This window comes from Watersipora subatra, chromosome 1 (genome assembly GCF_963576615.1).
Source record: "Watersipora subatra chromosome 1, tzWatSuba1.1, whole genome shotgun sequence".
Taxonomy (NCBI): Eukaryota; Metazoa; Bryozoa; class Gymnolaemata; order Cheilostomatida; family Watersiporidae; genus Watersipora; species Watersipora subatra.
The window spans coordinates 18315143-18341115 of NC_088708.1; the positions used below are offsets into that span (position 1 = coordinate 18315143).

Below are 25973 nucleotides of genomic sequence, written 5' to 3' on the forward strand. Positions count from 1 at the left end.
ATGATGCACTTGTTCTTGTATAGCTGCTCGTGTCGAATAATGAACAATTGCAATAACAAATTACTTGAAGATTTTATAGTTGATAAAATTAATTTAAATACATTTTTTTGTTAAATTAAGTTATCAGAAACAGTATAAACAAAATAACTAACTTAAAATTTGTTTTTTCAATTTTTTTCCAAAGCGAAACTTGCGCTCATGAATACAAAGTAGACCGTTTTTTGGGGTATTTCTTAAGGCGAGCAACTGAAAAATTAAAGAGGGCTGTCGTCATTATAGCCGCATATTCTTACTATTGCTTCATTTCCATGTCGTGCGTTCGATTAGTCCCTCGTTTGTTGAATAGAATTGAAGTGATGAGGGATTTCCCCAACAACCATTTTTCAATTGGCTTCTTGTCACATTTGTTAGGTTTTGTGTGCCCAATATCGAAAGGGATGCAACTCCAATACAAATTAGCCCTCGATAAACTCCTTTTTCTTAGTCTCTAATTAAAATTGAATCCAAGCAGATACCTGTTACCTGTCAGAATTAGCTGCTTTTAATTCACCTGGTGTTTTTGAAACAAAAAAGTTTTAATATTTTATCTGTATTAATAAATAGGTTTTAAAACAATTCCTGAAAAATTGTATTTCATAGAAATTATTTCCTTACTAAACAGCAGCTTAGGCGCTCTTGTACAGCTGTTCGACAAACATAGTTTATAGGTTGGTAGTTTCATTTTTATTATGATTCAGCAATATCATGATGCCGCTGTTTGATTGTGTAACACTATATGTTACCTTGTCAATTATTGATGTTACTGTAAAGACTAGCAACCATTACATTGTTGGACTAGCAACATTGCTTGGACACGCCCCTTTATAACTATTGGGCTTCTTGGTAGAGAGAATCTAGCTATGGTATCAATAAGATGGCATCAATGTTGCACCTGGTATCATAATGCTGTGCTGCAAATCAATTAGATTGACTGGTATCCATCAGCCCAAATAAGAGAAGGCTTCCAATAAAAAAAGATACCAGAGAGGTGTGTCTTCAATAATGTTTTAACCAATAACTAGTACACGTACAGTGAAATGTTGAGCTAACTAGAAAACAAAACAAAGTTTTCGAAGAGATTAATATAGTCGTCACCTCTAAACCCCAACAAATGATGGTTTCAACTCGAAGCTTGTTTTCTATTTGGTTTTAAAGAATGCCCTAATTTGCTAATATTTTAATCAACTACTTCAGATTTTAGTGATTTCAAGTCCTTGTTCATAACACTCAGAGCACATTTAGGAACGATCAGAATTGTTAAATAACCACCTAAACCATATTTTATTACTTGCGTTCAAATGTTTTGTTACAATTTAAGTGTGAGATGCTTGCAATCTTCAACTCAACACTCAGACAGAAAAAATACCTGATATGCAATGCTACAAGTTTGAAGATTGCTATTTACTTCTTTGATTCATTTAAACACTTGCTATGTTAGCCACTAAGAAAAGGCAATCATGACCTAGTGGTTCAGAACAGCTGTTTTGTGAATGATTGGTTGGGGTTGAACAAAGGCCACCCGTGTTCACAAAAAAGGGTATTCATCCTTGAATCACTCTCCACAACTGGGCCAGCATTTGGACATTGAAGCTCTCTAACCACTAGACCCAGATATGCTTAATCAAGTCATTGTTTGTGGGACACTACACGTACCCATGCATGCCAAGCAAAGCTGATATCTTCAAGGGTTTGCCAACAACAGCATGTGTTCTGTCACATAGTTCATTAGTTTAACAATTGCTACTCAGAAAACCTCTGTAAAAAATTTTGTTCATAGAAGTGTGGTCATGCTTTAGGGCACCTAGTTGAGAAAAAATAAAATTGATAGCGTGCTGGAGATGTCCTTTCTGTTAGGGCACGTTGTTCTAACAAATATATTATATAACCAGGTGTTTGGGTACAACTATTGTTAGTCTAGCTAATTGATTGAACATAACAGAAGTTGACTATTTTATTAGCAAGGAGCAGTATTCGTGTAATTCAGTTATTGTGCAGACAAATGTGAGGCAGAACTTCCTATAATTTCAACAAAAAAAATCAGCTAGATGTATTTGGTTTAAGACCATTCAGCTGGCCATTGTTTAAACTGGCACAATTTACTGATCTTCAAAATTTTTCACATACAAATTCTTTTAGCAAAAGTTTGGGCTACATCATCTGCACGTATCTCTGCTTTGTTAGCAATTAAGCTGTTAAACTAAACAGTGTTTATTGTTTAATCTCCATCTTTGTGTTTACATCTCAACAGGAGTGACAGATACGGCGTGTCTTCTTGCATACTCACCACATGCAGGTCTCATGTAGTCAATCAGCAATATAATCTTGTTTCTCAGAGGACACTATCGATTAACCGTTACACAAACAGGTGTTGCAACTGAATGTGCTCTGCTGCGACATGACAGCAATAGTGAAAATACCATGATATATGCTCAGTTTAACAGCTATGATCTATTTGTTGATCAACTTAGGATTTTTTTGATTTGTTTGAGTTGAATATTTGCAAAAACCTAATATGTTCTTTGTTTCCATTTGAAGCATTACTTTTCAGGTAATACCGTTATCGGCCAAACACATGCGTTTGTAGGTGAAAAATATTTTAGTTGCAGTTTTTTATTCCCTAAAAACATCATTAGATCAACACTCACATTTTTCTTTATATCAACTAATACCCTGGCCATCTAGGGTACTGTGGAAATAGCTATTTGCACATTCCTTCTGCAATACTGAAATGCAGTTGATTGGTGCAGGTGTTATAGTCTTGATCTATGAAGGTTATGAAGGTCATGAGTTCGAGTCCCACACAATGCGATCATTTATCCTACCCTCCAGCTGCGGCTACAGATGAATGGACAAACACTCACTCTTATCATGCTAAAGATTTTCTTAGATGAGCAACTTATCTCTTGCTACCTGATAAGTAGAAAGCTGTTATGTATGAACACAAAAAAGAAATGTGTTGAAACAGAAGTTGTGCACTCCATAAACTTTTCAAACTTTCCAAGAGCAGAACTTGACCTCTACAACACAAGGAAGTTATCAAACATTTTCTCTACTAAAGTCAAATTTTCATGAAGCTGCTCATAATAACTAACTAAATGGGCAACTACAAAAAATATCTGGTGGAGTGATTAGAGCTTTTCCTTCACCCAGTTTCAAGCAGGTGGTGATAACTACTAACAATTCAAGATCAGAAGTACAATGTGTGTAGCGTTATCTTATGACCAATGAAATCAAAGCTTGCTCCGTTGCATGGCAACTGCGCATTTAAAATACATATATTATATATAGCTGGCAGCTTTAGCTGCAATACAGAGAAGACAATGGAGATCTTTAATTCGGCTCATGACTATTATGCCAGAGTTAATAAAACAGACAGAAGAATACAACTTATGATACAATTATGATAAACCAGTGGTAAAAATTAGTAAAAACAGTAAAATACATTTAAAATTCATAAATTGAGCAGTGATAGATATGCAATGGACGGAAAAAACTATTATGGACACCGACTTCGAGAAAAAGCACACAAAGAAAAAATAAAAATGATGACTATTTAGTAAACAAAGTGACAAGTAGTAAACAGAAAAACTAATGAAAACATTCACAAAAATTGTAAAAGAACGGAAATGTGGAAATGTATGCTAGAGATGTAGACAATAAGCTATGCTAGTGACCATTAGCCAATGAGTGATCGCTTTGCTAGTGACCATTAGCCAATGAGTGATGCTTTGCTAGTGACCATTAGCCAATGAGTGATGCTCAAATCATGAACTAGGTAAATAAAAAGCTGTCCCCAATTTTTCATAAAAAAACCTTAATGGAATAAGCTTGCACACCGTCTAGTGTCTACGGGTCAAATTATGCAAAATGAATGCGATGCTTTGGGTAAGCAAAGCACACCGGCTATCACGTGTCACAGCTGTCAATATTTGAGCTCCAGTAGGAAAGCCTTTCTATTGCCTCTTCATTTATTTGCAGCTTCCTGATGCACCCTGAGAATGGCAGCTCAAATAAGCTTCCTGTAGATTCTGATATGTTCCTTTGATAGCCAACACTTCCTGGAATATACCCTCTTGTTTTATTAAAACTATCAGCTGTCTAACTAGCCTATGGGAGAACCGACTTACTAACATGGAATATATTCATGAGGAGGTTCAGATAAACTCTGAAACAAATGAAGATATACAACTAGTTATATGCAAAATATTCTCCGCTTTATTATGAGAAGATATTCCTATAGATTAGCTTCTTTCTTGATTTCAGCCACAATTAAAGAGCATTCATGGTAGTACCTGTTGTGACCTGTCAGTGTTTATAACAAACCAACAACTGGCAGCACCGATGGTCCAAATCCAATTAATGTTACGTTTTTTTGAACTTTGTAAACACAAAAGAGATTTTGTACTATCTATGTGGTGAGTTTAACTTTATACTTATCTACTGACATTTACCTCTACAGTAAGAAATGATTAACGCTCAACCAAATTTTCTACAGTAGGCTACAATGAGGGCAATGCAAGGCTATAGCTTATGACAGCACTGATGAGATGGACCATTTTATGGCCCCTATTTTACATAGGACTATTTTATAAATGATTTTCTGTTATGCTCACATTGCAATCTTATTTATCATAGCGTTATGTTGGAAGTTGTTTTTGGCAGACGCTTTAAAGATGAACACGTATAAACTTTAGTGAATCTCAGAAAGTATCGGTATTATTATTATTATTATTACGGTATTATTATTATTATTATTACGGTATTATTATTATTATTATTACGGTATTATTCCATCAATTGCAATTGTTTTGAAGTTTGAGATGATCCTATTGCCAGGATGTTTCTAGATTAAAATAAATTAAACTTTATCACAATTAAAACACTGAGATCAAGAGAAAGTGAAAGAGAAAGTGCAATTATGACGTGTAGTTGCAAAGAGACCAATAGAATAGAGACGCGTAATGCTGCAAAAGCCGATATCAACTATAGCAGCGATATCAACTAGTGATGTTATTTTGCACATATTTTCCTTCAGAGCATTTGACCCGCGATCAAGTTATGTCGAATTCAATCGTGAAACATCTTGGCAATCAGATGACCTCCAACATCAAAAGCAATCGTAAATGATAGAAAAATACTGACACTTTTTGATAAAACTTACAAAGATTTGGTGCAAGTTTATTTTTAAAAATTTCTTTTTTATTTCTATTGTGTTCTCCTTCAAATCTTTTCCAAGACATGCATTTTTTGTCATCCTTGTTTCAGTAATACTCCACATCCCTGCCCCTAGTATACAATCACTGCAAGACAAACTAGCAGTGACCCTATTGCTTCTCCACAGCACCTGAGATAGATATTCAATGTTAATTATGATTTTAAAAGTTCTCTTACAGTAATGACACTGACAAATCATTCCCTCAACAACAAACTACCTACTTTCAAATTTAGTTATCACTAACATGGCAAAAGACAGCATCAAATTCACTAGTAGCAGCGCTGCCAAGTGTAAAAAATCAATATACAGACACTCTGTACATATATACTAACCAAAATACATAGGTGCATAGACATCTAGAGAGCTATAAAGTCCAGGCGTGGTGCCATAGAAATTCTCTCCATCTAATTGCGCATGTAGATCACCACTTGAGCTGTAAATAAACATTCAGGACAACTATTAGAGCATAATATGAGATTTTACTATAAATAATTTCAACTATTGATAGAAATAAGCACATGTTCCCAGGTGCCACCTTAACAGCTGACTCACCTAGTGATAGCAAGAGACCTCCAGCTTCCATTTGCAACATGAATATTAGCTAAGAAGAGCTCATTGGAAGACAGATAGCCCAAGCTCCATGCAATCTTCAGCCTTCCACAAGCGATCCCGACGCCAATGTAATCAGACTTTGTGGTCTAAAATAAAAAAACAAACATAATAAACCCTGGCCCTGAGCACAGGCTATGGAGAAGTTACATGAAGAGTATGTTAGCCTACCCTAAGCACCATTCTGTTAAACTCTCAGTTTAGACAAACGGTATGCTGAACCCCTTCATCACACGCTGTCACATACCTGTCCATACCACAAAAGCAGACCGTCAGTAGAAGCAAGAAACTCCAAGGAGATGGACAAATGGGTTGAATTGTTTGGGTGGGCAGGCACCTCCTCTACCAATATAAAACTCTCTTCTCTGCCCAGCATGTGAAAACTGGAGTTGTTGTCTGAAACTGTATATTTATAGGATGGATTTTATGGGCTGCTATATAGAACCCAACGGGAAATACTTAGTAAAAGGTTCATCGGGGAAAAATTAGTTGTACAATTTGAGTATTCCAAAATATAACTATTTAAACATTTCACCTAAAAATAAACCAGAAATAATTTTTTGCCTCAATAAAATCATGAAAATTTCAAAAGTAAAAGAGGCATTTTCAGATTCAATGTTCAAAATATAGTCTGAAAATGTTGTGCATTTGTTACACGCTGAGGGACTTTACCAATGAAAATATGTAGTCCCTCCAGCACAAGTAAACAGGTTATAAAAGCTACAAACTTAACAGGGTACTTTTGGCTTTACAAGCTTCTTAATCTTACAGTCATAAAACTGCAACAAAAGAAGCCACTGTAATCACTCCTATAACTGACAAACCTTCATCACAAGTAACTCCGGTGTAATGAAGGGGACACATGCAATAGCTGTCATTAGCAGCAACCTCAACACATCTAGCACCTGTAGAGCACCTGTCCTTGCATTGTATTGAATTCTCACAGTTTTGTCCATAAAATTCCTGTAAGTAGCAACTAGGTATGAGAGAGAAAATAAGGCCTAGATGCTGTCTGCTGACATCATCAACAAGCAGCAATGAGTATAAATCAGAAATAAACTAGAGGCAGGCCGATATAGGGAGTGGTATATACCTGAGTGCAGAGGCAAGTATAGTTGTTAGCCTCGTGTTGAGGCACGCAGGTAGCACCATTCAGACACACAGAATCTCCACAGCGTGTTCCATCGCAATCCTTCACATTCACTCCACTCACAGCACCTACAATTACAAACACTAATAAAGTGTTGCTCATGCCATTAACTAGATACCCATCTGCGAATAACTAACAGTTTGCCTGGGTGAGTTACAGTCAGAGAACCTCGGAAATGAAAAAGAAAAGGGTGCATTAATTTAATGCAACCTTTTCTGCAGCTCAATACAGAGACATAAAAACAAGAGTGTAGATGAGAGAGTACAACTAGGGAGAGCAGGAAATGAAGAGACCACCTGAGACAGTAAGATGATATCTGAACCCATTCACCACGAGCCTCCTAACACAGCCTTCGTACGTTGATGGTTCTCCTTTGACTGCCTTGGGGTTCAGTCTCGTCAAGTCAGGCAACCCAGCTAGAAACGATACAATGCTCAGTCATCACATAGAATATATATAGTAAAGACAGATGCATTGCCTCAAGGAGTTGTCTCGCACTTACCGAGGTAAAAGTAGATAGACACATCCAAAAGGATGTAAGAGCCAGAAGCTACAGCGGACTCGCTGTTACCATTCAATATCAGAGTGACATTTCCTCCTTTTCGTATCAGCTCCACACTATTCCATTCTCCTGTAAGCGATTGAACCAGATGCCCATAAACCCAGATTTTAATTAGCAACCATTTGTCTCAATTTCTTGTTCAGATGGTTTTTTTCTAATATACACTTGACTATTTCCCACTGGCCAACCAAAATATATCAAAGACACCTAGTCTTTCTTCTCTTGTATTGTATGTAACTACAACATATTTGCTTTTGTTTTTGCCTGCATAAAGTAATTGAATAAGGACTTGGGTTGAAACCATGATAAACACAAGATTGACTACAATAGGAGCCGTGACCATCCGTCTGTTCAAAGTCACGCTAAAAGCATTAAAAAAAAGACTGCTCCACACTGAAATTGAACTCTGATATTCCATTTAGTAATCAGGCATGCTACCAACTGTGTCACTCAACCACCTTCTCACTTCTATGAATAGCTGTGCACATAGTTATTACACATGATGATCTCTCACAGCACACGGGACTGCTAGTGTACTAGTGTTCATGAAATTAGAGTTTAAACACTATATTAAAGACTCAAACCACACCTGGGATCACGTATCATAAATCAACATTACCAAAGTTAGGTAATCTAACAAGTTGTTACATTCTCATAAATGGGCCAAAACTATCTTCCATTCTACTAACCTAAAACGCTCTGATTGGTTGAAAGTAGAACCAATGGAATTGCGTTCCCCATAGATATAGAGATCATAACATAACCATTTGTTAAGGAGATGGCCAAGAAGTCTCCGGAATATTCTGTTTCATGCTCGGATGAGTAGAACAGGAGGCCCTCGTGTTTAGTAGGCTTGAACTGCATGTTTATAGAAGTGTTAGTTCTTATATCTACAGCGTTGAGCACCATGTGGGATTCCTCAGTATCAAACAGCGGGTCACTGATGAGTAGATCTACAGCGTAAAAGACAAGCTTGATTAGGTGACCAGTAGGTGACAAGTTGCCTAAGCAAGAAGTCTGTCTACAGTGTCTATGTGAGGGTAGAAATGTTTGGAGAGAAATATTAGATAAATTCATAACCATGTCACAAAGACATTCTGTAGCAAAATAATATAGCAAGTCATTGGAAGCTTTCCGTGTATATCATGGCCAACTATGCCTCTTGCTAGTTATAAAATGCAAAATTAGGAGTTGTCCTCTTCAACATCTGACATTAGAAAAAGAGTAAACTAACCCAACGTATCGCTGAGTTGGGTTTCAATGCAATTTGCCAACAACCAATATTCTCAAAATCATTTGGTTCAAATGTTTGGTAAATGAATTGTGAGTTCCCTTAAACACAATATAGCAGAGCTTCTTGAGGTCTTGTAATGTAAAGAACATTACATAAAACATGGTAGCCATATTTTAATCACAGAACCAGGCCTGTATTCCCTGGTTGCAAGCTGGGGTGGCAAATGTTAGGCAACTAGTTATGAACACCTGGGGGTTTGGAGTACGGTGTAAGCCCCCAACGGGGTTCGGGGCAATGCCCTGAAGCTCTGGACCTTATAAGCATCAACAACCGTCAAAGTATGCATAAATGCAATCAATTGTAAGCATCAAAATCTACATAAATATATTGTTTATGGTTCATGGTAGGCAAAACTTTATCTTTATTCAACTAACAATATAAAACACGATAGATTTAGATTAGAACATAGATAGATTTATGTAAGGGACATTGACAGAACAAGAACTATTACTTCTTTATTGCAATAGCTCTTGTCCTGTCAATGTGTTCATGGGCAACAATCTTTCACAACTGATTCTGTATTTATTTCAACATCTTTATATATGTATAATATTAGAAGATTATTTAGACGAGCCTGCCCCATGGTGCTCCTCATCAATGTTTTGATTCGGTTATGTTATAATAAAGAAAATGCAAGTTTGGGAGTCTTTTTCACACCCCAACTATAAGCAATACAGTTCAGGGTCCAAGTCTTAACAAATTCTCACAAGATCACTCATTTTGTGAGATCACCACGGAGACAGTATAGAACACTAGTTGCTAGTAAATTAGTTGATAGAAATTCCAAGTGAATGAACTTAGATTGCAATTCTTAGTACATAGCCGCAGAAAATCACTAAAAGGTTGGGACGGCTCAGCCGCCCAGCCGTCCCAGGGAACACAGGCCTGCACCGAACATTCTGTTGAATCGCACAAACATATTTGGACTTGTCAGGTAAAAGTTATGACAAACTCAGCTTACAGGTCACACTTTATATAACAAAGTTACTCGTTTAAACATGTTTTCTATAGTTTTGTTGAAACCGTCGATAGTGCTTGCTGACTTATCTAGTACGTATCTGAATATTCATAACAGCTAATCTCTATCTGCAGCTTCTTTTGTTGACACACTGGATCACGATTGGTCCATTAAAAACATCCATTGATAGAGCGATGACAGTGATAATCTGGCTATTTATAAGCCTACTTTTACCCCGGACGGTCACCAACCAATTCACACCTGTTAGCACACCTGCTAATACCTTTCCCTAACACACCTGCTAATACCTTTCACTAGAACACCTGCTATTACCTTTCACACTCCTGAATGTTGTTGATTACCTTGAGAGCAAAAAATGCCAGACTTTCCCAGAGGACATAGACATTTATACTGTTGTTCGAGAGTAGGAACACATGTAGAGCCAGCTGAGCAGTTATGCAGGTTTGTGTCACAGATGTTAGATAGGGATGCTTCATCACAGAGCATGCCTGACCACCCCACTGGGCATATGCACCTACAAATCCAGTAACAATATGCTGACCTGGAATCTGCGCTGATAAGAGTACAGTAGATGCTCTTATAATGTAAACCTTTTATGTATATTCCACATAATGTACAGTATCCATGTAAAGGTTTCAGATATGTGAATTGCATAAAGATTGTAAATTCAGATTTCCTTTCCTCGATTAATTCTATCTTCATCAATTGCATGCAAATAATTCAAACCATTATTTTTACTGCTACCCGTGCAGTACATCAAGTATGCGCATACGTTTATAGCGGAAAATTTTTAAATATTGTTTTCATATTCTATTGTACTTTATATTCCTTTTACGCAAATTCCACTTAACGTAAAAAAATAATGACAAGTTTCTGCATCATACGAAGTTCCATATAATGTTACTCGACGTTACTTAACGTTACATATTACTTGATATAACTTGATATCACTTCCATATAACGTAAAGTGTCAAGTCACTGCAAGTTCTCAAATTTCATTTGAATAATGAGAATCCCATAGCCTTAAAAATATCGTTTCTCTTCTGCTGCACTTTGGAGAGAAAATGACGTCTATCATAGACTCTGTCATGTCAAGGTGCGGGGTGCACACACCTTCAATGCTAATTTAAATCAATTCTCTCACTGTTTTGAGCTTGTTTTACGCAGCTGCATAAAAAAAGCTCAAAAAAGTGAAAGAATTGATTTAAATTAGCATTGAAGGTGTGTGCACCCCACACCTTGACATAAAATTATGTAATCATGAACCCTAAACTGAGTGAAAGTGATAACAAAAAAAGGAAAAGCTGTCGATACAAACCGATTATACAACAGTTACTGCTCAGTCATATAATTAAAAAGTTGTGTTTAGTTTTTCCAATTCAAAGAGCCAAGGGGGTAAGTTTGAGAAGATCTTGGAACGGGTTAGGCAATTTACATGTATTCTACTGTTGGAATACGGTGAAATCCCTATAATGTAAATGTTCTCAGGACAGATTATTCATGTTGTAGGAGTGCCTACTGTACAAAGGAATGGCTAGTTCATATCGAGGATACACATTCAAATCATGATAGAAAGGCCGGACTGTAGCTCACCTAAAGCTAGACCCAAGATCGTCACAGGTAGCCCCGTTATAGCAGCTGTGCACATCACACTCTTTACGTTGACACTGCTGCACATTGCGACCCGCTTCCACCAGACCAGCTGGATAACCAGGAGCAACCATAGCCGAATCGTACAGAGACTTGTAGGTGAGACTGTACACACATCCTATAATATCGTACAGAGACTTGTAGGTGAGACTGTACACACATCTTATAATATCGTAAATAGACCTCAATAACATTACATAGTCTAGCTTAAGATCTAAGATAGAAAGATACTAAATAGCTAATCTAGTGTTATAGTTAATACTACTGAATGCCCAGCGGTGCATGGGTGATAAAATAATTACTCAATAGATTTGGGTAACCTAAGCTAGTAACTTAAGCCATGATTAGAGCCGTGTCTGAAGTTATGTTACGCGTAATGACCTCTCACGAAAGCGCGCTAGTCTTTTCGCAAGTGACGCATAAGTATGTGCATTATTATTCCATAATATGGCAAGGACAGCAAAGTGTAGTAGATTAGCTTGTCTGTCTGCAGGCCGAGAGGTTGAGAGTTCAAATCTAGGGTGAAGCAGATTTTTCGTATCTGAAACTTCATGGCTAAAACTTCATTACGATATAAAGGTGTAATCCACAATTAGTAAACATTTATCAAGTTCTTTTGAAGAATTCATGAAATACGCAACAAAACAAAAATGCATTGCATTTTCACCAACCTATAAACTGCTCCTTGAATGGAACATCTATAGGCAACAATGCCAGCTCAAGATCTGTTCCGCCCACATACAGTGAGGACTGAGAGTTGAGTCGAGATAGTGGCCCTGAGCTAAAAGCCTGCACCTCTGACTGATTGTTGACTATAAGGTAGCCATGGGAGCTGTTGTGGCCAAACTCGACTTGGTGCAAAGAGTTACCAAGAATCAGGCTATCTTGAGAAGTGAGGGTGGCAGGACCAGAGCCGAGGTCAAACATAAACACCACATGGCCTGTAAAAACAGCAAACAAATGATGTAGCAAAAAGACAAACAACTCTGCTTTACTATGCTATGCAAGTTGATGGAAGAAACATCCTATACTCTCTCACTAAACCTATATAGGAGTAGACAAATGACAATGAGAGTTAAGCTAGATTATCTGGCAACTGCTTCCATACTGATTCTTACATATGTATACACCAGCAGACTGCTACCATTTTCTTGCAAATTTCTATTTTCTATTTGTTTTTATAACAATAACATGCTTCTATAAATAAGTAAATAGAGGGCAGTTATAACAAACTAATGACACGTAGAATGACACTCTGAAATGAGCTCTCCATGGAATTGTCAATATTAATATTGCGCCTAGATGTAACAATAGGAAAATTCACTGACTTATAATTGATCGTTCTGACTGATTTTTAAAAATCATGATTGAAACAAGCACCTTTCTGAGTTTGCTAGACAGCCATAAAACACCCCTCAGTGACATAAAGAATTGTCTGTCTCTTTTCTGATGGTTATTTGAATAAAAGAGAAGACAATTCTTAATTTCATACTATGTAGCCATCAACAAGAATCATTTAAAATGTTCACAACCGTTGTGTAAGTTTACTAAGAAACCATTGGCTGAGTATTTATTTAACCTTAAATTTAGATTACATCATAAATTTCTTTAATAACCTAGTAATTCATGCCCTAATGACCTATTAACCTAATGACATAAGTCTGCATACGCTGAAAAATCTGTTTTTGCATCAAACTGAAAACAGGCCATCATTTATAAGTAAAGTGATAACGCTTCAAAGAGACTATACTTACCATTATGAAGGCCCAGTGCAAGATAGTCGGAGCCCCTGCCAATGCCTTGCTGTCCAGTAAAGAGGAGCAGGCTATTGTTTAATGCTTTCTCAGTAGAGACAGTGAACTCTATGTAAAAGGTCGAGCCTGCAGCTATGCCCCAAACCTTAGGGTAGGATAGAAATGCTGAGTAGCCTTCCACTTCCCCTATAAGCATGACAACTCATCATAACAAAAGGCCGCTATGGAGTTACTTTTCTACCATAGGTGAGACAACTTCTTCACACATAAAAATGTGACAAAAATGCTTAATAAAAATTAGATGAACTTACACAATGTTTTTGTAGATTTTATCAGAAAGTATTAATATTTTCCTATCATTTGCGATTGTTTTTGGTGTTTGAGGTGAACTGATATCCAGGATATTCCAGGTTAAAATCAACAAAACGATCAATGATCAGATCAACGTAAAGTGTGATTATGATTGTAAAGAGACGACAGAATAGAGATGAGTAGTGCTTCCACTTGAACGCAAATGTTGATATCAACTATAGCAGCGATTAAAATTAGCGACGCCATTTTGCATGTACTTTAATTCTGATCGTTTTGATCATGATCAAGTTTTATGGATTTTAATCTAGATGTTTCAAGATTGAAATTGACAAAACTTTATCGCGGTTAAAATGCCCAGATCAAGCGAAAGTTCGATTATGACATCTATAGTTGCAAAGAGACCGACAGAAAAGAGACGTGTAACACTGCAACTTGAATGCAATAACTGATATCAGCTATCGCAACTATAGCAACTAGTGACATAATTTCACACATATTTTTTTCTGAGCGTTGATCAGTTTTGTCGATATAATCTTAAAACATCCTGACAGTCAGATCACCCCCAAACATTAAAAACAACCACAAATGATAAAAAAATACTAATACTTTCTGAAAAAAATCTACAAAAACTTGTGTAAGGTCATCTTTAAGGAAAAAGGCAACCCGAACTATACAGCACACTAGCACCTACCAGGAAAATATGGATTGGTGATCTGAAGAGGTTGAGAGCAGTCTACTCCATGCCTTCCATAGGGGCAGAGACATATGTAGTCTTTTCCATCGCCAGTCACAATGCAAGATCCACCGTGTAGGCATGGGTTCACATCACAATGTCTCTTTTCACAGAACCTCCCAGCATAACTAGGCGGGCAGTCACAATACCACCCGTTATCATCTTCAAGGCACTCCGCTCCATTCTCACACAAACTATATGCACAGGAAGTTGAGTCGCAGCTACCTAAAAAATACAGCCAATAATATTGCTTACTAATTTTAAAACATCACATTGAGAAACACCTGTATGTGTGTGCGTGCGTGTCTGTGCGTGTCTGTGCGTGTGTCTGTGTATGTCTGTCCATGTAAATGCTATGCATTTCCATACTTTTGGAACATTTCATCTAAATTCCACATGCATATACTCCGTTCCTTCCGTTTCAAAACTCTGTCTGGTTCCTAAGAACCAGCTTTTTAAAAATCTCACCTGCAGGCGCCAGGCCTTCTGCTAATTCTAAATAATAGCCTACCAATATTGTAGCCTGAGAGTGCATCCTCCACGACATCTATCTCAGACTGACCAATAAGCAAGTCATATATGCAGCCAGTGAAGGATGAGTCATCAAATGTTCCCAATACAAGAGTATCTAGTGTGATGACACCCGCTGTTGCTCTCTCTGATGTGACAGCTGTCTGATTGTCTACTGCCAAGGAAAGATAGCAGCTGCCATCAGTTGTGTCATATCTACAAGTGTAACTACTATGATTGCCCACAGACAAAAGAAGTTGACATCCATAACAATAGGTTAAAGGGCTTCTCATGTCAAATTAAAAAATAATTAGACAAAAAATCTATATGTTTTTGTATCATTTGAGATTAAGTTTGTTGTTTTAAGTGATCTGATTGCCAGGATGTTTCAAGATTAAAATCGGCAAAACTTTATTGCGGTTAAAATTCTAAAAATAAGTCTCCAAAAATGACATCAGTTGATGTGTTTCCATTGGCTATTGTGTTCAAGTTGCGGTGTTACGTGTCACTATTAACATATAATTCTATATTATAATATTTTATTACCGGTATTAGCATTAGCACACTGTTAATATTAGTTATTCTCAAATAGGTGCCCTCAAACATGACCGCACTTATACCAACAAAATTTTTCAAAAATTATTTTTTAATTACACATAATAGTGACTGTTAAACCAACTAATCATATGTTACAGAACGCTAACTATTGTTGGCAACTCTCAAAGAAATCTGCTAAAGCTGATAGACCTGAGGCTAAAGACTATACGTGAGGATGTGGAGAGATGTACCTGAGCTGTAGAGTGTGCTTGCCATTCCACTCAGCTTGGACCATCTGCTCAAGTTGCATATCGCTATCAAGCACGCATGTAGCAACAACTACTATGCTGTTGTTATTAACTGATGCCTGCAGTACTTTACTTGGACTACTGGTGTCGCTGGTTACAACCAGCAAACTCCCACCAGCAGAAACAGAGAATGTCACATACAGATCTATGGAACCATTTAGCTTGAGAGAGTGACTGAGGCTAGATCTCATGGAAAAGGCTGGAGGGTACACAACACTTTCTACAAAAGAAGTATTAGTCAATAACAAACACGTGCAAGTAGCAGTCAATGAAAGCACGATTGTGTAAATGTTCTATTTGCTATTTTGACCATATTGACAAATCACTTTCAAACCTAACAGTTTATAAATAGAGCAACAGCAAAATACAGCAATTAAGCATATTTGATACAAATCTTTGCTGATTAACAAATAGAAAACTATATCAGATTGGGTAAAAGAAATCTAATCAGATGAAGCATAGAGAAAGCAACTCCCTATTAAGGAGGGTAGGCAGCAATGATGGCCTTGAAATGCGTCTGAATCATATCAGTGGTAAATAATAAAAAATAAAAATAAGGAACTTGAAATAAGTGTATGTTGCAGTACAATAGCTAGTCAAATGGTTACCTTAACATCTGAGTTATGTCAAATCGTTGGTGTACATACAATTTACGCCAGTTGTAAATTTCTCAGGAGAAAAGTTGTCTGCTTTCTTCAGTTTTCAATAAGCTAGTGCAACTAAGCATTATTGAACTAAACATGATTCTTGTTTATATTCGGAGTTATCTGTTCGACAACTAAACAGCCTACGAAGGAATCACTTACACGTATATGCAAGACCACCTTCCAACAGAATATCAGTGTAAGTGTAATTAGTAGCAAAAGTGATATCATCTACAGATTATCAGTTTATACTTACCTTGTTCACATCTGTTGCCTGTGTAGGGCATTGGACACATGCATTCATAGCCTATGTTCCCTTCAACTCCATTTTCTATGTCTATGCAACGACCTCCATTCATGCAGGTAGCACAGCTGCAGAGGCTCTCTGAGAAGTCAATAAAATGGTAGACATAGCATGGAATCTCTAAGTCTACTCTTCAGCCCAAAACCAAAATGATGAAAAATATTCAAGAAAATGATAGTAATATTGCCATTGCAATCATCTCAATAGTAAACATCGATCAATTTTCACAGCAGCGCTTTGAAACAATTTTTGTCACAAGGAAATATAACTAGAGAATAAGACACAAGTAGCTTCCTGTTTTTTAAAGTTAATACCCCAAATATGTTAGGATAAGAAGGCTTTTGAAGCAACCCTTTAGTGAGCCAAATCAAGATATGAATGTAAGAAGTACTAAGAACTATGATGCGGTGTCTTCCTTCAAGGAGATAAATTTATGAAAATAATCTAATGGTTTTTCAAGCCTCAGCATATTATGGAATTTTAGTATTGTCCCAAAAACAATGAAAAATAGGAATAGAGTATAATAATATGCAACAAAAATGTGATTTTGAGACTGACATCACTAGCTCACCCATTTTCATAATTTGTTTTTTTGTTTTGATAATAATTGCAGTTGTGAAACTGCCCTGCGAATAAAGACTTTGGAAACTGCATCCTATGCAAAAACTGCTATAAGATCCCATTTTGTAAGAGATCAGCATGCCAACCGACCGGGCCATGGTTGTTCCGCAATCTTATTTTTTGTCAATAGAAATGATACATTTATATGTGTAATAATAAAGCAAATAAATTGCATACCTTGCTCAGTGAAAACAGTTGAAACTAAAAAGGCTGTCGACTGAGATGAAGCTGTAGAGTCTGGAAAAGACGAGGCAGAGGTTGTAGGATTTGACGGCGTAAGGTCCGAAGAGAATGAAACGTTTGTATGAAATGTAGAAGGAGATGTGGACTCTGTGTAAGCCATTGAAACTGTTGAAATTTTTGTAGAACTGTCAAGTGTAGAAATTGTAGAAGTCGCTGCTCCTGTAGGAAGTGTAGAGCCTGTAAAAGGTGATTCACTTGTAGATTCTGTAGCAGGTGATTCACTTGTAGCAGGTGTAGAATTTGTAGTAGGTGATTGACCTGTAGGAGGTGTAGACTCTGCAGAAGATGATTCACCTGTAGAGGGTGTAAAATTTGTAGCAGGTGATTGACCTGTAGTAGGTGTAGACTCTGCAGAAGATGATTCACCTGTAGAGGGTGTAGACTCTGTAGGAGATGATTCACCTGTAATAGGTGTAGAATTTGTAAAAGGTGATTCACCTGTAGGAGGTGTAGAATCTGTAACAGGTGATTGACCTGTAGCAGGTGTAGAATCTGTAGGAGATGATTCACCTGTAGAAGATGTAGAATCTGTAGATGATTCACCTGTAGTAGGTGTAGAATTTGTAGAAGGTGATTCACCTGTAGGAGGTGTAGAATTTGTAACAGGTGATTGACCTGTAGTAGGTGTAGAATCTATAGGAGATGATTCACCTGTAGTAGGTGTAGAATCTGTAGGAGATGATTCACCTGTAGAAGATGTAGAATCTGTAGATGATTTAACTGTAGTAGGTGTAGAATTTGTAGCAGGTGATTGACCTGTAGGAGGTGTAGAATCTGTAGGAAATGATTCACCTGTAGTAGGTGTAGAATTTGTAGCAGGTGATTCACTTGTAGTAGGTGTAGAATTTGTAGCAGGTGATTGACCTGTAGGAGGTGTAGATTCTGCAGAAGATGATTCACCTGTAGAGGGTGTAGAATTTGTAGCAGGTGATTGACCTGTAGGAGGTGTAGAATCTGTAGCAGGCGATTCACTTGTAGTAGGTGTAGAGTCTGTAGAAGATGATTCACCTGTAGTAGGTGTAAAATTTGTAGCAGGTGATTGACCTGTAGGAGATGTAGACTCTGTAGGAGATGATTCACCTGTAGTAGGTGTAGAATTTGTAGCAGGTGATTGACCTGTAGAGGATGTAGAACCTGTAGAAGGTGTTTCACCTGTAGAAACTGTAGAATCTGTAACAGGTGATGCATCTGTCAAAAGTGTAGACTCTGTAGCGGGTAGAGTGGTATTCAGAGCAGAATGTGTAAAAGTTAAAAGAGGTGCAAGATCTATAGAAATTATAGAATATTTAGAAGGTGGCATAGCGAAACCATTGAAATCAACAGAAATTGTTAAGTCTTTTGACAATCTATGGTCTGTCAAAAAGGCAGATACATATAGTGGCTTCTTTCTCTGTGATAATCTTACAAGTTTTCAAAAGCTGTATGCATACCCCACATGGCATCTAAACAAACTGTAGTTGCTATTTGGTCTACATATTGAAGGAATATTTTAGATGTACAACAAAGAACTTTTCTGTTCACAATTGATATGACGGGTGTAAATATCAGAATAGTCACAGCACTTAGCTTCAGGTTAGTTATAAAAATGAGCAACTTTTTAAACATGTATAAAACTTAACAAACTGGTCAAACCCACAGAGAATATTATCAGGATGTAGGAATTAATAAGAAAAAAACATTAGAAATTAGTTTCTTACCATAATATTAATTTCAACACAGAACATTGCAGAAACTTTCTGTAGGAAATTTAGCTAACAGCTAGAAAAGGCAGCCCACTGCTTTTCATTTCGAAAGTTTTCTTAATCAGCCCAATCTGAATATCTGTCCTTTTACCAGCTTATTTTCCTTTTGCTATTGATTTTCAGACTATTTTACTCATAGCAAATGCTGCCAGCCGCAGAGATAATAAAACTGTTGAAAATTTTTACAAAGCTTTGAAATGACTAGCAGCAAGCCCGCCGATGCCCGAGACTTTTTTCATTTTTAATCGGATAGTCTGCAGGTGGGTCCTCAGAAACCAGATGGAGTTTTGAAACCATATATTTTAGTGACCCGGTAGAAGGCACGGAGCATAGGCGTGTGAAGTTTGAATGACATCGGCCAAAAATATGGAAACTCATAGTCTTTAAATGTGCTAACAGACACACGCAAACAACAAAGCACGACTGGTTAATATAGAATATAAACCGAAGCTTGTCCAGTTAACAAATGCTAGCATACAGTTAAGATGTAGGTGGAGGTAAAGGGTTATTGACCTGCTAGGTCATGTCATACCTGAAGTAGTAATAATGATATTCTGACATCGTGTGCCATTCGTCCATGGCTGACACTCACAGCTATAACCATCGAGCAGGTCAGTGCAAGTTCCACCATTTAAGCAGGATCCTTGGCAGTCGTCATAGTTAATGTCACAAACATCACCTCCAAGGCCGGATATACACAAACATCTAAAAGATGGCAGAAGAACACCTGCCATTTCTTGTCAGATAACAGTAAATGCACTGCAATCTGATATCACTGATAATGGCCTACTTACCTAAATCCAGGTGGCGTAGTATTTTCTAGACAGATGCCACCTTGCAAGCACGGATTAGGAGCGCATTCATCGATGTCTATAGTACAGTTAGCACCAGTCCAGCCATCCGAGCACAGACATGTGAAGTTGTTGATTCCGTCAACACACAAACCACTATTAGCACAAGCATGCGCTTCACAGTCATCTATGTTAATTTCGCAGCTACTGCCTTCAAAGCCATCTAGACACCTAAAGGTCAATGGTAGATAATCAAGAGATCAGGCCTAGTTGCTGCTTCAAAACAGCACAAGTAGAGGCTATCATTTAGCAGAAGTTATCAAGGTCAAAGCCTGTGAGTTACCAAGTCCCACTTGACTAGCATTACAAGAAATGTTAATAATAAGGACTTACTGACAGGTTTATCTAGCACTCAATAAACAGCTGCCAATTTCCAAAATTAAGAATTGTTTTCTCTTTCATACTAGTCCACATTAAAAAAGAACAGACAACTCTTGCTTTGCAGAGTTCAATTTTACGGCTACTCGTCAAATTTGTAAATGTTAGTCCGAACCATTTTATAAACAAAAAGTCTTTACAATTAAAAAATTATTATTTTTGTAATACATTAAAGAAATTGCAAAGAAAATAATTATGTTAACTATAGCATTGGCAGTGTGTACTCACAAACACTCATACTCTGTGCCTCGACCTTCCACACATGTTGCTCCATTCAAGCAGACTCCATCAGCGCACACTGAGGCATCAAACTGACAATCCTCGCCTGCAAACACATAAAACATACAATTCAAATGCTGAAGAAATAGAGGTTTGTACACCAACCAAAGTCTTAGCAGATGGGCTGCAAAACAAAAGACTGAAAACTACACAAATATGATGTAGTAAACTAAATCAGTTGGTACCTGAGAAACCCTGTGGACAGTCGCATCTGTATGCATCGACTAAATCTTGACAGCTGCCGCCATTCATGCAGGGTGCATTCGCACATTCATCTGTGTCTATGCTACAGTTGTAGCCCTCAAATCCAGCATTGCATTGACATCTGTATCCAGCGACTTGATCTATGCAGCTACAAAGGGTCATATCACTCTGGGAAATGTTTAGTGGTAAAAATAAAAGTGTGTAACTCCTCATACGGTGAGCGCAGGTCTACTAACTACTACCTACTACTACCACCACGACACATCTGAACACTCCCTAACAGAGATATTCATAAGGCTTTAAAAAATGTCTCGATTCAATTCAATTCTCATCAAAAAATTACCAATTCAAATCCCAATTCTTTTGCAACGTGTTGTGTAAGAATCAATTCAATTCCCAATTCAAGTTTTAATAAAAATTCATATAACGGAGCAGCCGCTCTACTTCAGCCTTTCAAAACTATTGAAAAGTTGTGCAATGTGTTTGTTTGATCACTTTCTTTTGCTACGTACATGTACATGTGATAGTTGACCAAGAGTGCATTTACTAAGACAAACTGTATTGTTGGTTTATTTCCATACAAGGTTGATTTGGTGATATGGCACGTTGTAGCAATCAAATAGACCACATTCGAAGCAATAACTTTTTCCAAATAATGTTATGTTTTATACACAAAACAATATTTTTAACAGAATATCACACCAGGGCTGTCATTTAAAAAAAATCCATGTATCAATTTTATGAGAGTCATAAAGTTAGTACGTGAACAACTCTGAAAGAAAACGGTTTGTTATTCTCCGTTAGCACATTCTTACTTTTGCTCTTAAAACTGTTTTTCAGCCCATACATTTATGATATCATTGTTCTGATCGCAATGGATTATTTTACATGTCTTTAAATTTAGTTGAAATATAGAAATAAGGTAAATCTAACAAAAAATAGTCTTAGAAACTTGTAAGACACGGCAGCGACGGTCAGACACGGCAGCGACGGTCAGACACCAGTAGTTACTATTATCACAGACAGCCTGGCTGCTGCTGCAACTGGACCTCCAACCTTTTTTAAAAATGTGTCTTCTCTCAACCGTATCAAAAAATACATTCTTTGTACATTTCATTCTTTACCGTTGACAAACACAATTTGAAACATTTACGTTTTGCTATATACATGAGAACACATAATAGTAAGAATTCTGATAACCAGTTTTCTCTTCGTTCTGTATTTCAATGGAGTTGGATAAACTTATACAAATACAAAACCTGTGAGAGAATGTGAAGGTATAAAATATTCACAATTGCCCTTGATCAGTTTTCATTATCAGTATGCAACCAATAATCAATATTATTGATACATTATCAATTATCAATATTATCAATGCAAAATACTTAATCAATGATTACACAATCAATGATGATACATAATCAATAATATTGATTATTGATACATAATCAATAATATTGATTATTGATACATAATCAATATTATTAATGCGAAATAAATATTCAATACTTAGTTTGTCTACTCTTTAAACTTGTATGCTTCAATGCTTGGAACTGCTAGTAATACCTGTACAGTCAAACATGAACTTATGATATGTTTATATGTGCATTTTTCCTACGCTGTGAAATTTGAGCGAATATTAGTCTTGATATACGAATTGATTTTTAACATTCGATGAAATGTTGCAATTTTACAAGTGAAAGTAAAAATGTGGTAGGAGTTAAAATATAGCCTAGGAATAACAAAAGAAATATGAATTTATGGAATGAGTTTTATCGCTGTACCACTGAGACTTCACAATGCTGAACTTACACGTCTGCTCACATGTATCTCAAATAAAGCAATGATCAAACTTCTGTTTACTGATTATGACTCTATTTATTCACTGTCTACAAATAATTTAATCTTCTAAATAGTTTTATATTACACATATTTTCAACGCTATGTATATATATGTATTTACTTAAAGTAGTTATCACTGCTTTTCAGGCATTTAGACGAATTAAACAAGACATTGTGTTCTTATAACAACAATTGCTCCATCATACAATGGTTTTGACATACAAAGCAAATACAGTACATGTATTGAAACAGATTAACTTGGTGTGCGTAGGTTTGACTGTGCCAAAGTTTAAAACAGTTCATAGATTGTCTCAGCTTCTCACTGGAAACCACAGCTGAACAAATAACAACAGAACGGTTAATTCTACAACAGACTGATTAGAGTAAAAACTTGCATGTTATTTTATAGCTCACCTCCCATTGCCGCAATATGTTCCCTCACAATTATCTTCGTCTGTCTCACAGAATGTCCCAACATAACCATCCACACACTGGCAAGAGAATGAGGCTAATCCATCTAAGCAACTGCCTCCATTGAAACACGAGACATTTCTGCATTCATTGATCTCTTCATCACAATCTGCCCCTATAATACAGATCTGTTGCTGAGAGACTGACAAAGCTCTTGGATTTCAGTAGGGCAGATTAGCAGAAATTAGTAAGTCCTTATTTGGATATTTAAATTGCTATTCTATTTCAAATTGCTGCAAACACATTTCAAAAAATATATATTCAAACTGCATATCAGAGTATATGACTATAGTGACTGTATATCAGAGTATATGACTATAGTAACTGTATATCAGAGTATATGACTATAGTAACTGTATATCAGAGTACATGACTATAGTAACTGTATATCAGAGTACATGACTATAGTAACTGTATATCAGAGTATATGACTATAGTAACTGTATATCAGAGTATATGACTATAGTAACTGTATATCAGAGTATATGACTATAGTGACTGTATATCAGAGTACATGACTAAAGTGACTGTATATCAGAGTATATGACTATAGTAACTGTATATCAGAGTACATGACTATAGTAACTGTATATCAGAGTATATGACTATAGTAACTGTATATCAGAGTACATGACTATAGTAACTGTATATCAGAGTACATGACTATAGTAACTGTATATCAGAGTATATGACTATAGTAACTGTATATCAGAGTATATGACTATAGTAACTGTATATCAGAGTATATGACTATAGTGACTGTATATCAGAGTACATGACTAAAGTGACTGTATATCAGAGTATATGACTATAGTAACTGTATATCAGAGTATATGACTATTGTAACTGTATACCAGAGTATATAAGCAATGGAGGCCTAATCATGAGTCACTTACTTAGAGCTTGGCCTGTTAATTTCATTTGAAACTCATTCAAGTAGGTTCGGCGAACAGCGAACAGCCATGAAATATGGCTATGATACAAATGATAAGGTCCAAAGAGTTAACACCTCGGTTTAAATTATGGGTGAAATAGAAGAAAAAAGAATTTTCAAGTATGTAATTGGTAATGTATGGCACTGCAGATCTAGTTTGCTATATTGCCTCCTGTTGCAAGCATACACTCAGATGTCATGCGAGGTTGTAGGATTACATCTATATTATATATTTCATTTACAAAAAAAGGTGAAGAAGGGGGAAATAGCAAGAGAGCCAGAGCAATGCTGACCTTCAAAACCAGGAGAGCAGACGCACTTGTAGCTCCCTATAGTGTTGATGCAGCTCCCTCCGTTGAGGCAGCGTGGATTAGTACATTCATCATAGTCTTGGCTACAGGTAGCTCCAATATATCCAGTAATACAGGTGCATTTGAACCTGCGTACCATCGAAATAGCCTTGTGTAAACTCATGCTTCCCTCAAGTTTGAGAGAAACTAGCTTTCAATTTTTGGTGAAGGTACTTAGGCTTCAATCAATCCATAATTTAAAAACCCTTCACCGTGTCTATAAAACGATATTTTGGTATGTCATAAATTATATAACTCTTCACTCACTCGTTGACCAGGTCCTGACATGTGCCATTGTTGACGCATGGATTCGGCTGACATTCATCAATTTCGGTCAAACATTGGACACCTGTATAACCTGCCATACATTGGCACCTGTAGCTGTTGATCATATCTTCGCACGAGCCTCCATTCTTGCATGGCGTGTCAGAGCATTCATTGATATTTATTTCACACAGCCGGCCATCAAACCCTGCAAGCAACACACCGCCCGTGGTTCATTAACCAATACAGGGCGATTCCCATAAAAGAAAGTGCAAAGCTCAATCAAAAACTAGCGGCTTAATATCAACGCAGCGTAATAGATAAGCGGTCAATGCATTGTACAAGTAATGCGTTAAACACTTCAACTTTCAAGCGGGTTTCGTAGTGTAGTGGTTATCACGTCCGCTTCACACGCGGAAGGTCCTGGGTTCGACCCCCAGCGAAACCATAACTTTTTAATTTGATCGCATTTATAGGTTACACACGTGACATATTAAAACATTGATGATGTTGTTTTAGGGTTTCGTTAGCTTTTACAACATCCTGATACACACTGTTTAAGAAAAGTGTTTTCACCAAGTTAAAATTGGCAAACCTCTTTCTGACTACCTAGTCAGAATGTTTGTCTAGGCTGAATAGTTGCACTGTACCTGGCATACAACCACAATGGAAGGTTCCGTTGGTGAATTCCGTACAAGTGGAGTTATGAAGACACTCATTATACTCTGCTGAGCAGGGACGATAGAATGTTTCACACAAGCTTCCTACAATACAGCGTCTTATCATACAGACATTGAAGGAGACGTTTGTAGAGATGTCATGTTTGCACTTGTAAATATGATTTGTAATGGAAACTTTCACAGCCAGAGCTGCTTTCTGCAAAGAAGTCATCCACAGAGTTGATTTTTTTCCACAAGCTTTTTAAATTTGTGGACAATTTCTCTGCAAAACTTTGATTTTTTACAGCATGTTAATTTTTGTATTAAACATCATACAAATGATTTCCATTTTGTTTGCAAAAACATTTGCGTGCTGTCGAGAAATATTTCAATCTCAAACTGATGATGAACAAAATACACATACAAGCTGCCATGTTTCATTATTTCATTGGCTTTATTATAATCATATTATGATTGAGAATATAGGTGCTAATATGTCGCAGCCAATATGTCGCAGCCAATATGTCGCAGCCAA

General features: G+C 36.8%; 1 protein-coding gene and 1 non-coding gene across 2 annotated transcripts in view; one reads left to right on the top strand and one right to left on the bottom strand.

Annotated features, from left to right (window-relative positions):
- Positions 1-3945: 3945 nt before the first annotated feature.
- Positions 3946-25973, bottom strand: part of LOC137407339 (protein eyes shut homolog) — a 34391-nt gene continuing 12363 nt past the window's right edge. The window contains 26 exon segments of the mRNA XM_068094001.1: positions 3946-4097; positions 5587-5687; positions 5807-5952; positions 6111-6265; positions 6688-6826; positions 6957-7081; positions 7310-7429; positions 7516-7644; positions 8265-8528; positions 10190-10278; positions 11445-11616; positions 12170-12439; positions 13253-13438; positions 14256-14522; positions 14809-15023; positions 15596-15872; positions 16553-16681; positions 17399-18730; positions 19739-19911; positions 20001-20228; positions 20664-20760; positions 20900-21066; positions 23175-23346; positions 24459-24604; positions 24783-24987; positions 25430-25543. Of these exon segments, the coding sequence (XP_067950102.1) occupies positions 3946-4097; positions 5587-5687; positions 5807-5952; positions 6111-6265; positions 6688-6826; positions 6957-7081; positions 7310-7429; positions 7516-7644; positions 8265-8528; positions 10190-10278; positions 11445-11616; positions 12170-12439; positions 13253-13438; positions 14256-14522; positions 14809-15023; positions 15596-15872; positions 16553-16681; positions 17399-18730; positions 19739-19911; positions 20001-20228; positions 20664-20760; positions 20900-21066; positions 23175-23346; positions 24459-24604; positions 24783-24987; positions 25430-25543 (5570 nt within the window).
- On the top strand, positions 25155-25227 carry Trnav-cac (transfer RNA valine (anticodon CAC)). Its single transcript has one exon. It is a non-coding gene; the product is annotated as a tRNA-Val (tRNA).